The 14723-nt window shown below is 36.1% G+C and overlaps 1 protein-coding gene across 2 annotated transcripts in view; it reads right to left on the bottom strand.

Annotated features, from left to right (window-relative positions):
• Acf (ATP-dependent chromatin assembly factor large subunit) overlaps positions 1 to 14723 on the bottom strand; it is a 57572-nt gene that overhangs the window by 26206 nt on the left and 16643 nt on the right. For both annotated transcript variants that reach the window (XM_085948449.1, XM_085948450.1), the window contains exons 8-16: positions 14502 to 14671; positions 12742 to 12866; positions 8713 to 8947; positions 8310 to 8495; positions 4933 to 5270; positions 3492 to 3683; positions 2772 to 2898; positions 2296 to 2487; positions 779 to 1047 (exon numbers count right to left, since the gene is read on the bottom strand). In XM_085948449.1, coding sequence (XP_085804575.1) covers positions 779 to 1047; positions 2296 to 2487; positions 2772 to 2898; positions 3492 to 3683; positions 4933 to 5270; positions 8310 to 8495; positions 8713 to 8947; positions 12742 to 12866; positions 14502 to 14671 — 1834 coding nt within the window. The remainder of the gene's footprint in view (positions 1 to 778; positions 1048 to 2295; positions 2488 to 2771; positions 2899 to 3491; positions 3684 to 4932; positions 5271 to 8309; positions 8496 to 8712; positions 8948 to 12741; positions 12867 to 14501; positions 14672 to 14723) is intronic.

Genomic DNA, 14723 nt, shown 5'->3' with positions numbered 1-14723 from the left:
CATAAATTGTTTACAATATCAGTTACAGTGCTCTTTGATTTCAATAAAAACAATTTTTTTATAAAACATAAATAAACAACTGCTGAGACAATCACAACAAATCTTGAATACAAAATGAAAACTGAAATTTAACTCGACATCAACAAAGCCATAAATCATTACTGCCAACTATCGCCAGGAATATTGCAAATCTGTCCCTCACACAGAGCTGACAGTGACACAACGCAACCTCCTGTCAAAACGGATAAACGTCATTGTACATTCAACAAAGAAGCAGTCATTTGAATTCATTATGATCACCGCCATTAATTCGGCAGGCCTTCGCAGCTGTGTTGTGACCATGTGCACTACTGTGCTAGCATGGAATGGAAGGGCACGCTGTAAAATAGAATGGAACATGGTAGCGGTGACTTTTTGAACCACACACACGTGACAAGCGGCATGTGGGGCAGTTTACTAAGAGACATGTGTTTTGTGAATGCAAAAAAAATCAAATCATTAAATTCAACATGTTGCAGTCAAGAATTTGCATGTGCAACCTCGCTAAAAGTATCATGGTGTAATAAACTCTGCTACACCTTTTAGAGAAAAGAAAAGATAAAGCTTTTGACCTCAAAATGTTTTAACATTATATAAAGCCAACCTGGAGAAATTATAACCAGTCTTTCGTATAATTAGGCTCTAATAGATACGGTTTTCTTCAATGTCTTTGAAACCAATGATCAGTCAAGGAACTCAAGGAAAGTCTGTGGATGTATGATAAAATAAAAATATATACCGTTAGTTTGGGTTTCAGGCAATACATGTGGTGACCCTTATTGCAAGAATCGCAGAGCAGCATGTTTTCGGCGTCGGTCTTCTTCCGGCAAAGTTTGCAGTTGGCGTTGAGGACGGACTTGGACCACACGATGCTGTTTTCCAGGATGATAAGATGCAGGATGATCTGTGCGTAGCTGGTGCACTCCATCAGGGAGATCTCCCATCTCCGGAGAGCACGGTAATCACACACAATCTTGGGGTCTTTGATGCGCTCCTTTTCATCGTATCCTGTAGATGTAAAGGGCGAATGAGGAAACCAAAAGTATGGTGGTCATCCTCCAATAGAGGATGACACAAGAAGAGGTGAGGATTAAATGAATCCAAGTGCATAGTTAACCGAGTTGAGTAAATTTACTTCAAAGTTAAAATATGTAATTATAAATTACGTGCAATGTTTCAGTGGAACAAATATTTATTTATGAATATTTTTTACAATTATATTTGTCAGATTATACAATCATCATATGAGGCGTCTAATTACAAAAAGCGACATGTCCACAATTCGATATTTGCGGGAAACAACGTTTTTATGTTTCAAGCTTCAATTATTTGTTATAACGTAAGATTATTTTTTCCGTTGTATTCTATGTCGAAATTAGAACCAGATGGCAATTTGTTTCAGCCGATAAACTCTTAAATGTAATAAATATAGGCAAAATAAAATTGGACATAGCGCTACTTGTACCTCACTTTTTAATTTTGTCCGCGTAAGGCACATATTTCCGTCGCACTGTCATGAATTTACCGGATGCTACAGCATGGGAGACGCCATTTGTAATATTGAACGTTCTCTTATTGATTGACTTAAACACGCGCGAAATCAACCAAGCTTTAAATAATATGAAACATAGACGCTTTTTGTAATAAATCGAGAGTTAAAATATTCTTTTTCCTAGGGTTTTGTCGCGTTTTGGAATTTATAGATCAATACATATTGTGTAAAATTAAACAAAGAATACGTGCGTATTTTTTTCTCAATTTTGACCAAATGTGGACTTATCGCTTTTTCGAATTAGACGCCTCATATCACGCATACAAAATTTTTATTAAAATATTCATATTGAAAAGATGATGTAACGTGCATGCGAATTCTGCATGCGTCATCTTTTCGTGAGACGATTGTAGAATAGAGGTGTATGTATGTAAATCATGTCCCCCAGGGTGGGCTGACAGGGCCCTAGCCTGGGGGCCCGGACTTGGCCGGCGTGGTGCCTTGCCGGCGTGGTGGGTCGACTAGTTAAGTGACATAAACGCACACCACAAATTTGCTATAATAGTAAAAAGTTGCCTGAGGCGCATACATAATAAGTAGTGTAGTGTAGGTATTGTGACTGCACTATTCAAAAAATATTAATGGATTTGTGCAACTACTATACATTGTTCATTATTTCTGGGGTTGCTTCTCATCTACAGTATCTATGGACCACACTGATAATAACGCTGTTCAAATAATCTGATTCAATTGGGGTGACTAACCTAGAGGTCTCTTGAGGTATTTGTGCAAGACAGCCTGTCCCAACTGCAGTAGAGCGGATGCCATGGCTTTGACGGCAGACGAGGTGTCTGCGTCCACATCATCAGGTTCCGGCTCCGACTCGCTGTCGTCTTCATTTGCAACCGCGCTTAAAAGATGGTTTCCGGGGTCACGGTACGCTGATATGCTGATCTCTGAACATAGAAAATTTATTCAATTAATTTATTTGTATGAACACATGTAGGGCTGTCAAAAAAGTATTGATACTTCGATATTTTATTTTTCAGAAATATGTAAATCCCTCGCGGACAAGCATCAGTTGATACCGGTATTGATTTTTCATTCATTAGTAAGTCAATACTAGTCTTATTTTAGCACCATGCTTCTTTCTAAATGCATTGATCAAATACACAAATCTCATCTACAACGATGACACATTGTCGGAAGATAACACGCAAAAATATAATAGCCTACTAACCGGGTTTGGCTTTTCCGTTAATAATCTGCAAGTCGTCTGTGAGAGATTTTGCGGATCCCCACGTGAGGGTGGTGCACTGTTTATCGTAGCCACGCTTCACGATGGTGTCACGCCACGTTTGTCGGTCCTACAAACATAAATATCATAAATCGTCCGGTGTTTGAATTTAGAACTAAGCTCATCACAGCATGTGGCGCCCTCACTCAGTGGACAACTTATACTGGTGGACCTATATTAGCTAGTGGAATAGTATATTATGTGTACACAAAAAATCAGGTATGCTCAAAATTTTCAATTTGGTTTTTCATCAATGGGAAGATGGAAAATATTAAATTGTATAACTCGACTACATAAGTGTTAAATTTTTGAAGTTCGGTTGGGTTCACATGTTTTCGGTCATGTACGAGTACGGCTAAGTGTGGACCAGCATGTATTACACGTAGTTAATTGTTTAAAATTACTTTCAACGACGCAAACGTCTACAGAGATTTTTCAGACACATTGGTATTGAGTACTAAATAATGTGTCAATTGTCAAAGCCATCGATTCTTTCCTATCCAGCATTATTCCTTTAATGGTGCTGATAGGTTGCTTCACTTTGGTTGTTTCAAGTTATAGCCACATTCTTCATCCACACGAAGAGGCGTGGTTCACTATATTTACATTACAGCAAAATTCGAATTACCGTATTCAAATTATGTAACTGTTCAATGCATTTACCTTAATTTTGAGTTCCCCGAGGCATCCGAGGAAGAGTTTTTCCTCCAATTCGAGAACGGAATCTCTGACGGTCATCTCCAGGACTTCGGAAGTATCGGTGCCAGGAGGGAATCTCAAGTTTGAATCTACATATTTCCTGTTTAATCTCGTCTGCCTCCATTCTTCTATTTTAGTGTTGGGTTGCGAAGGGCACTGAAAATTCAAATAAATTCATTATTGTTTTAATTCAACAGAAGACATTATCGAACTGGATTACTCTCGTTTGATCTGTTTTCTGTAAAAACGTATATTTATTCTAATCATAATAAAATAAATTTATACTCTTGCAGATTAAATGTGTTATGTGGCATTCATAACACTTATGACAACACTCAGAAGGATGGAGCTACAGTAAAACCCCGTTAACCGCATTTGCTCGAATTCATAAAATCTATTTATAGTCAGTTCCACTAATTTCTATGAATGAACAATAGTCACAACCAAGGCCTGAACAAAAACGATGCATAAGTGCGAGTGAGAAAGTATTCGGCACCCTTATAATCTCTGCGACACGCGCTAGAGTAAGATAAAAGGTTTACAGATGTGGGAGATGGTTTGCTACGGTGTAGCCGCCAAATCTTACCTTATAGCTTAACTAAGCGTCGATAACCGTGTTGCTAAAATTGCTATTTTTTGTGTTAAACATCATCAAACAAAGTCAGTGGTAAATATTTTTAGTTAATTAAGTAGAAAAGATGGTTCTGTGTGTTGTATTAAAATGTGATAGCCGTACTGATAAGCAAGAAGATGGTATTACGTTTCATAGGTAAGTTGATACATGTTCGTGCTAATTTATTTGTATATTATTATATATTTTAATATCAAGTGACCGTGTTTCTTTAAAATAACTTAAATTATGGATATTTTTACCTAATGGTTGCATTTTGACCGCTTAAAATACTATATAACGTTAAAAAAATAAAAAAATATATTTTAATTCTGAGCCTCTAGTGCGAGCACTTTGGGCGAACACTAGCGAAATGGTCTATGGTCTCGAGCGTTAGCTCGCCCACAACCCAAACGCACGGCACGTAGCTTCATTTAGCAATGCAATGGGTGGCGTCTAGATGTATAATAATATACTATAGTCTAAGGTCACAACTGTTTTTTATTAATCTGAAAGAAATTGTATTGGAAACAGAAACAAAATTGCAACAAAAAATATGTTCTTCTATAAAGCTTTACTGATTTTTGCGATACATTTTATATTTCGTAATTTGAATTTATTTTCGATATTCAGTTTTGTCGATTTCGAATTAATGGTTTTATTGTAAATTTTTTATCAGTTTCGCTTTCATAATAATATATATATGGGCTCTATTCTCCAAAGAAGGTTTTTATTCAACACATTCAGTGATGATAGTTCAATTAATAATGCAAAAATAATCAGCATCCAACGTACAAGTATGGGGTTGAGCGAGCTAGCTGGACATCTGCTGATATACTTCACGATGTCGGCCTTCTCACTTTCAAGGATCTGTCGCAGATCAGCTTCGCGCACTCCTCGCTTGTTGAGAGTGTCCACCAGGCTATCGATGTGCTCGCTGGTGTGCAGGAAAGACCAGTGCGTCTTGACGACTGTGTTGTGGACGGGGCAGGTTTGGGTGTTGGATGTGCACATCAGGAGCTCTTGGAAAAGGGCGTTCTGGTCAGGTACAATTTTCTTCGGCGATTTGTTGCCTTCTGAATGATTTTTCTTCAATATGCTGTTCTCCGAATCATTTTCTTTGTCACTATTACCTATGAGATTTGATAAAAATCAGTTTATCAGTAGTTAAGAAACAATTTTCACGTTATTACAGTGGAACCCTGATTTTATGTTTTCCCGCTTTTTGTGTGTAGTGTTTGCAATCCCATTTCATTTTAATACATTTAATTTATGGTTTTATGTTATTATTCACCGCAATTTACATTAGAAATACATATTCAAAATTCAATTGAAATTATAAATTAAATTTACTTTAAACATATTATTCAATTACCTAAATGCATGGCAATCATTGAAGTGAATATTAACGCATGTAAGCATTGATGACATACAAGATGTAGCCTTCAAATCAATTTATAATAATGAAAGAGGTTTATATAAACAAACCAAAAATATGCACCAAACAAAAATTTGTATTGAAAAAATATTTATATTTTTTTTATTAGTCCTTTCTAAAACATGTAAAATCGGGGTTTTGCTGTATAATATGAGACATATTTGAATTATTTATGTTGACAACTACTATTTCAGGCTATAAACCAATGGTTACATGTAATTTGTATATAACATTTCACCGTGGCACAGTTCGCCGTGAGCTTTCTTATCGGAAAGAGTTAACGGCCCACGTGCTCGTCGTAGGTCAAAATTGAGTTTTTATTGTATTTTCAAACCATGATCCTGGACACTCCTTAAACGTTGTAGATAATCTATTTATATAATTTTGAAGCCTTATTATCCTTTATAGTTATTTTAAACATTTGATGACTGCATAAAGTATTTTTGTTACATAAAATAGTATTCTTTTAAACCTCTCGCTCTAATGTTTTAGAATATAGTCATATTTCGGTACATAACTGTGCAGTGGTGTTAAGATTTTTTACGTTTATTAATTTTTAAACGCATTTATGAAACCATTAGTATAATTTATTACAAGATAATTTTTGTAAAATATTCACGATAAAAAATTATATTGATAATCTCTGTGATCCCAAATTTGACAAGAATTAGGCATTTTATTATTCAAAAAATCGGCAAGATTAACACATTTGAAGATGATTCTAAAGATACTTATTATAAGCTATGTCTTTGACCATTCAAGTGTGATAAACATCTTATGAATAATGATTGCTTTATAATAATTATTGACCTAAGAATAAGGTAGTGTTTTTTTGAAATACGCCATTTCTTTTGTCATTCCCCAGTGGTTAAGCTACAACATACGGCCGTAGCCATAAATTGACAAACTATAATTGAAGTCGGGAGTAAAATGATATTGACGCGCGTGTTTAAACATGTACCGTTTAAAAAAAAATAAAAAAAAATTCGGTTAGGTACATGTTCAAACACGCGCATTAACATAATTTTACTCCCTACTTTAATTATAGTTTGTCAATTTATGGCTACGGTCGTTGTAGCTTAACCACTAGGGAATGACAAAAGAAATGGCGTATTTCAAAAAAACACTACCTTATTCTTAGGTCAATAATTATTATAAAGCAATCATTATTCATAAGATGTTTATCACACTTGAATGGTCAAAGACATAGCTTATAATAAGTATCTTTAGAATCATCTTCAAATGTGTTAATCTTGCCGATTTTTTGAATATTAAAATGCCTAATTCTTGTCAAATTTGGGATCACAGAGATTATCAATATAATTTTTTATCGTGAATATTTTACAAAAATTATCTTGTAATAAATTATACTAATGGTTTCATAAATGCGTTTAAAAATTAATAAACGTAAAAAATCTTAACACCACTGCACAGTTATGTACCGAAATATGACTATATTCTAAAACATTAGAGCGAGAGGTTTAAAAGAATACTATTTTATGTAACAAAAATACTTTATGCAGTCATCAAATGTTTAAAATAACTATAAAGGATAATAAGGCTTCAAAATTATTTAAATAGATTATCTACAACGTTTAAGGAGTGTCCAGGATCATGGTTTGAAAATACAATAAAAACTCAATTTTGACCTTCGACGAGCATGTCCCCCCTTAAGCCAATTTTATTAGATTCTATATGAACATTAATTCAACTTTCATAGCTAATTTTGGCAAAATTCATGTCAAGAATGAAAACCTAACCTAACAAATAATCCAGTATATCGGCTATTTACAAAATTTGTTTGCTGCTGGCTTCCTGTAAAATGTAAACCGACATGAACCGTGTTTTATTTTTAGACATGAATTTTATGTCAGTACTATACGACCCAAAGAGGTTGGATGGTCTTTAATATACGGCCATATATTTCCGATACAACATTTCACGGTGAAGTGTGATATGGCGAACTGCATACGAACAAGTTTCCGGATACGTAAACCAATACGCACCAAAAAGCCAATTTCCCATTTCATCAATACCACCTATAACTACTAACTCTCCATTTTTGTTTTAATACAATAATTACATGAAAATATAGCTACAGTACACTATTATAGTTATAATATATATGTCCAAAATCGCCGTTTTTTTTTTTTTAAAACTTTAGTTATGTTAAGAAAGTTGTGATAATGGGTTTATAGACCCAAATTGCTGTCTACAAATAACATAAATATTGTAGAATTAACGAAATCAACTTTCAAAACCGTTACATAGAGTTCGATCAAGTAAACACAGGTTCAATTAATTGTTTTTAAGTGTTACAACACTTCCACAGACAAGACAGTTAAAATTGAGATTATAATATATCCTTCATTAAAAAAAAATTACATATCAGTTGTCAACCAAACTATTGATCATTCTGAAAAGATGCACTGAGATGTACGGCAGATTGATTTTCCTATTTATGTTTGCCATCCATTATGCAAGTTCATCTTGTATTCCTCTTCAGTCTCTCACGTGGCGTCCCACGGGTAACGCTGAGTAGAAAGTTTGTTTCATACCACTTGAATTGAATCAATAACGATCAACGAAACTCTTTGAAGACGTCATAGATTGATAGCACAGCGATGATAGTTACGAAACAATTTGAATCAAACCATTCTGTATTATATTAATTCAATTAAATAAACAAGAAAACGATGAACAATCAAAACAAAATCATTGAAGACAAACTCACCTCCGTGTTCGCTTTCGAATAGTTTCTGAACATAGTTCAGTGTGTCTTCCGGGGGCGCAGTCGCCAGGGATGGGTTGGGGATGACCAGCTTATCGTTGCAGATTCCGTTGAGCCGGCGGTCGTGCTCGATAAACAGCCCGGGGATGGACTCGAACAACCAGTAGCGACGGTGCGCTCTGTCACTACCTGAAAGTCACAAGAAAACTTATCAATAACGATATGCTTACCATTATATCATGGCTGTGAACGTCTTAGCGGCGATTTGAAGAACTACAAAACCTTCCGTCACGTCAGTTATAGAATGTAATAATTTCAGTTAAAAAGGGTATTTTATGAAATGGTTGATTTCTTCAACATCATTACCTCGGTGCTGAGGGATGAGATTATGATGTTATATTCTTACCTAAGTAACTCTGGAGGGCAAAATACTCTTTCTGCATGTTCTTGAACTTCTTTTCGTATTCAGCTTTCTTGGAGTCGTTTTCCTTAAGCAGCAGCTCCAGATTGGTGACCGTCTCCTGGTCCAGAGCGACGGCCTGCTCCCCGATGAGCTTCTCTTCTTCTTTCTTGGTGATGGCATCTCGCTTCACCTTCTGGCGCGCCAACAAAAGTTCCACTTCCAGTTTCCGTTCAGCCGCCTGAATTCAAACATAGATCTTTTATTATGTGAAATACTATGATCATGAAGTATTTAACGATTTCCGATGACAGCAGGTTATCAAAAGCATTGTTGGTTTGTAGCTCATGATCGACAGGACGCACATATAAATTTCGCGAGTTATCTCGTCCGACTTTAAACTCAAATTACTAGCCACTGTCGACTGATTTGGATAATCTAAAAAATTAAACACGCAATGACACCTGTTTGAATAATTATGAAATACTAAGCCACAAATTATAGGTATTACAGCGATTTTAGTGAAGCTTCGCTCTACATTAGCGAAGTCCACATTTAGTCACTTCATCACCCACTTCGTCTTCAACTTTTAAATCTGGTTTTACACCGAGAAATTTTGTGCATGCGCAGAGGAGATGAATCCATTTTACTGTCTACATTCGTTCATCACAGCTTTCACTTCGTGAAGTCATAGATAATATACCTGCGCTTCAGTTTGTTCGTATAGTCTTTATGGGTTATATCCCATAATGCGCAATGTGCCCTATACTCAATAAAATTCATTGTCATCATTTTGGTCGACATTTTGCAAAAAAATCGTAATATTTCAATACTAATAATATTAGGCATCCAATATGATCAACTATTCTTAGCATCGACTACCAATATACTAAAATAAATATACAGTAGAACCTCGATAATTCGAAAAACGATATTTCGAATTTCGCCGTTTTTCGAATTTTTCGTCAATTTTAACCCCCAAAAATCATTTTTCATACAAAAAGTTCGTTATAAATCGAAATTTTCGTTATTTCGTAATTCAAAATGGAATTTGGTCCCAAAGGCCATTTTTATCCATATAAATCGAAATAAATAATAGTAAAATACTTATTTTCTTGGAAAGTAATAAATTTTATGAGTGCAATTAAGTAGGCAAACACCTGCAAATTTACTGATGGGAAGCAAAACCCAAAGTTTAAGTTGTGGAAAAACCCATAAACCCCTAATATACTATGACACAAGTTACTTATCCAAGCATCAATATTATTATTGCAGGGGATGTCAATCAAGGTACGAGGGTGGGTCAATAAGTCCTTAGAAAAGCCGACAGGTGGCGCGACTAGTACTGTGAGCGGTTTGTTTTCATGCAGCGGCACTACCGATTCAGTATGCTGCGAAGTTTCAATCAGATTGGTCGGGTTGTTGTGTGTTTCTCGTACATTTAAAAAAAAATTTGCTTGTGGAAAATGGAAAAATGGAAAAAATTGAGTTTAGAGCTGTTATTAAACATTTTAATATAAAAGGGTTAACAGCAAAGGAAATAAAAAATGAGTTGGATTTAGTTCACGGCATATCTGCTCCTTCACTTGCAACTATTTATAACTGGTTAAATGAATTTAAACGTGGTCGTACATCAACAAAGGATGAACCACGCTCAGGACGTCCTGTAGAGGTGACTACACCAGAAATGATCAATAAAATCCACGATATGGTGTTAAGTGACCGAAGATTAAAGTTGAGTGAGATAATTGAGGTTACAGGGATCTCAAAAGGTAGCGTCATTTCTATGTTACATGACAAATTGGGCATGAAAAACATTTCTGCAAGATGGGTGCCGCGTTTGCTCACAGTCGACAATAAACGCAATATGGTGGTGGCCTTTAAAGCCCTGTTGTCGCTCATGCAACGCAATCCGGATGAATTTTTTCGTCGCTTTGTGACTGTAGATGAAACATGGATACACCACTATACTCCCGAGACGAAAGAACAGTCAAAGCAGTGGATTGCGAAGGCAAACCATGTCCAAAGAAGGCGAAAACCGTAAAATCAGCTGGTAAGGTTATGGCTACTGTATTTTGGGATGCACGTGGAATTATTTTCGTTGACTATTTGGAAAAAGGAAAAACAATAACAGGGGATTATTATGCATTTTTATTGGACCAGCTAAAAAACGAAATTGAAGAAAAACGGCCTCATTTAAACAGGAAAAAAATCCTCTTTCATCAGGACAATGCCCGTGTTCACACATGTTTACGATCAATGGCTAAAATTGAAGAATTGAAGTTCGAATTGGTCGACCACCCACCGTATTCGCCAGATTTAGCCCCCAGTGACTTTTTCCTTTTCCCAAACTTAAAAAAATGGCTAAGTGGACAACGTTTTTTTTCAAATGAAGAAGTCATCGATCGGACAAATGCTTATTTTGAGGACCTTCCGAAAACTTATTTTTCTGACAGTTTAAAAAATATTGAGAAACGTCTAACCAAGTGTATTGAGCTCCAAGGAGATTATGTTGAGAAATAAAAAAAAAATACAAAAATAAAAACTGTTTTAATGCTTTTTTCTAAGGAATTATTGACCCACCCTCGTACATTTACTTGTCATTCATGTAAATTCAGAATCCATTATTTTATTAATGTGAAAATAATGTTGTTTTACAAGGTAATCTTAGCACATAGCCACTAAATGGTTTTCAGTGAAAAAAAAACATTTATTTACGAAATTTCGTAATTATTAAGTAAATAACTTGTGTCATTTTTTATAACTGACAGAATTACGTTTTTAATATGTATTTTAATAAACAATGAGTTTCTTATCTTTTAAAATTGAAGTTGATAACAACTGAATGTTTAGATTAAACTGGCAATAATGAATACACAGTGACCCTTTGTTTGACAGGACTAGTTCACTAATTGACTTAATGAATTCACTTGACATTTTTATTATTGTTTATAGAATAGTAAAGAATTTTATTTTAAATACAATACACACCTACATAGGTACCCGTTTTTACTGTGAATTTGTATGAATCTAGATTAGATTTTCGAAAGGAAGATTCTTATTTAAAAATTTGTATTCTTGGTGTCTAACTAACTAACTAGTCTAACTAACTGAATGTCTGATTACTCAGTAATTAGTGCTTAATTACAAAGTGTAAAAAACACATATTTCGAACTAGTTCACCATTGAATTACTTTTTTCACTGGTAAATACCACGTAACACTATTTTTCAATACTGTATCGTCTCCATACAAATTGACGAAAAAATTATTTTTTTCGGAAAATTCGATTTATAGCGATTTTCGCTAATTCGAAATCAAATTTTCAGGGTCCCTTGGATTTCGAATTATCGAGGTTATACTGTATTTATTGACAAGCACCTGCATGAACAACCCGAATCGTACCGAAAAAATACTGTAAGAAGCTGGTGGGGTGTTCAACAGAAATCCAAGCCGGTCGGATCGCAGTGCGCTAGTACTTTCATCATAAAATGGCGGCCATTTTCAAACCGATTTGAGGGCCGACGACGCATGCCCTGTGTTCAATTCGTGTGATGTACAGAAAAGTTCCGAGTGTCATTAAAAATCTGCAGCCTGTCAGATACTGCCATAGTAATATCGCGAAGCATAGAAAAAGTTAAGGCTATACCTCGGTTGAGGCATGGTCTAAAAAGATCGTGGCTAGGCGATGCGCGGATTGTGCAAATGACTCGTGCCGAACGAAATATAATTTGTCATATAAATCAGACATGCGTCCATTTAATGTTCTGTTTATTGTTCTATTAGTAACAATTATAATATATTCATTGACATGTTTTCTTTTTCAAGAAAATGGGTAACATTTTTTAGTCATCTATACACGATTTAAGAATTAATACCCCCATCGCCATCACGAAACAAATTGACGTGTTCACAGCCCAACTTTCGCTCTCCGATTGAGAGCGAGTCCGAAATTTCGTCGCACCTACAGTTGAAAATTATTTGCCGTTTCACTGAAGTATGCTCTTAAGGTAATATAAAAATTTGAAATAGTTACCTGCAGATTCCTGATATCGTTCTTTAGATTCCTGATCTTCTCAATTCTCTCTTCAACGATGTCTCGGATCGTTGCGTAGCTAAGAATTTGATTTATCAGGCAATCCAAAATCTTTAGTTTGTAGGCTGAAACAAATGATTGCAAGTCATCAAGAAAACCACCAAAACATCTTAGATACCGCAGTCTGGTATTCTTTTGGAATTGACTCATTACCATGTGCGTTATCTTCTTCTTCCCTTATCGAGGTTTCAGACTTGTTGCATAGGGTATTCTCAATAAATAAGAAGGTAGGAGGAAAGTACTAGTAAGTAGTAAGTAATAACCCAAATACAAAACACAAGCGTGAAAGTCTCAATGTATAGTACCAATACTTGTTCAACGAATGGACTTGGATCAACCTGCTGGAAAGTTTTTGGTGTGAAGCCGCCAGGAGGGAGATTTTTGAACGAAGCACTACGGAACCCATTGCGCGGCCCCTACTTCGATTAAAGTATGTGAAATTTTATATTTTGTCAACCGGCCCTTAAGACTGCAGTAAGTTTTTTGAGCTACATATTATGCTTTGATGGAAGGGACGCTCGCGGTCGTCGGTTTGACATATGGTAAACATCAGAACGTAATATTGTAGAAAGGCTGTTTATCTATTACATGTCTTTTATATAACTAATACTGTTGAAAGTGTTATTTTTACTCTAATGCATAGAGCAGAGGTATAAGCGTGCCGAATGCTTACTACTCACACTTATGGTTAGTATTTGTTCAGGCCTCGATGCATTCGAAGCTCTATACGCAGAATATTTCCTTTAAAACTACTCTTGCGTTTGCAAGCAGGTTTGTTGGGTTTATTTAACTCTATTCGAACTCCTAACTACTGCTTCGTTCAAAAATTGGCCACCTTGGCGGAGGAGTGTTGGGAGACGCAAGTTAAGGCGGTTGAATTCTTCTTTGGCCATATCCGCCCCTAATTGGAGCATATGGACACCACGCGGCGCCCAAGAATCCCTGTCTCTCGCCAGTCTTCTTGCTTCGTTCCAGGTCAAACCAGCATGCTGTAGCTCCGCCGTATACACTCTGTAGATAGTATTTCAACAGGCATTAACAGGCAAGCCAGGTTGAGGTTCTTTTCTGGCATCCGCAGCACTTGGTCGAGCCAGGTCTAACGTCGCCTCTTCACTCTCAGCGTGATGAGAGGCTGCTTGGTGCGTTCTCTTCTTATCTCCTCATTGCTCCTAAAGTCATGCCACTGCACACCCAGTATCAGTCGCAAACATCTGTTTTCAAAGCTCAGTATAGGTATCATATTATACTCAGTATAGTAAGGTGCCATGATCCGCTACCGTAAAGCAGCATCGTCAGAATGCAAGCGTCGAATAGGCGGCATTTGGTTTTGACCGAGAACAATCGTAAGTCCCAGACATTCCGCATCGAGTTGAATGTTGCTCCAGCCATTCCCATTCGGTTGAATTATACAGGCCATTATGAGCACGGTCGGAATGGCAGATTGGAAGTGGATTGAGAAGGATAAGTCAAAATAGAGATGATGAGTGCAGGAGGCTATGGACCATCCTAAGCTCTGACACCCCTCCACTATGAATGACAATAACGATACAATCCATATTATATTGCATTTGATAATATCTAAAAAATCAAATGTCGTAAATGAATTAAAATTACGGCCCGGCCTGATATCATTCAAATCAAAAATTTATCATGATCCCTGATTATGAAAGTGTCATAAAGTAAAAATTCAAAATATTTACAAATCGGCAGCTGCGTGAGATGCTTCTTAGCGAGTGCTCTGATGATATGAGGTTTTTTGATTCGCAGCATGAGGCCGGGGTCGCTATGTGAGCTGTATCCACCCCTCTGTTGGTAACGCCACTTTACGCTTTGCTCTCCGCCATTGCAGCCTGACGATAGTAGATGTAACCTGTTAAAGACATACAAAATAACAATAAAAATACATAGGTATGCATCATGTC

Source organism: Rhyacophila brunnea, unplaced genomic scaffold (genome assembly GCF_057557595.1).
Source record: "Rhyacophila brunnea isolate RB1 unplaced genomic scaffold, BYU_Rbru_1.0 scaffold_20, whole genome shotgun sequence".
Lineage (NCBI taxonomy): Eukaryota > Metazoa > Arthropoda > Insecta > Trichoptera > Rhyacophilidae > Rhyacophila > Rhyacophila brunnea.
The sequence above is the reverse complement of the archived record's forward strand: the minus strand, read 5'-3'. Positions and strand labels throughout refer to the sequence as shown.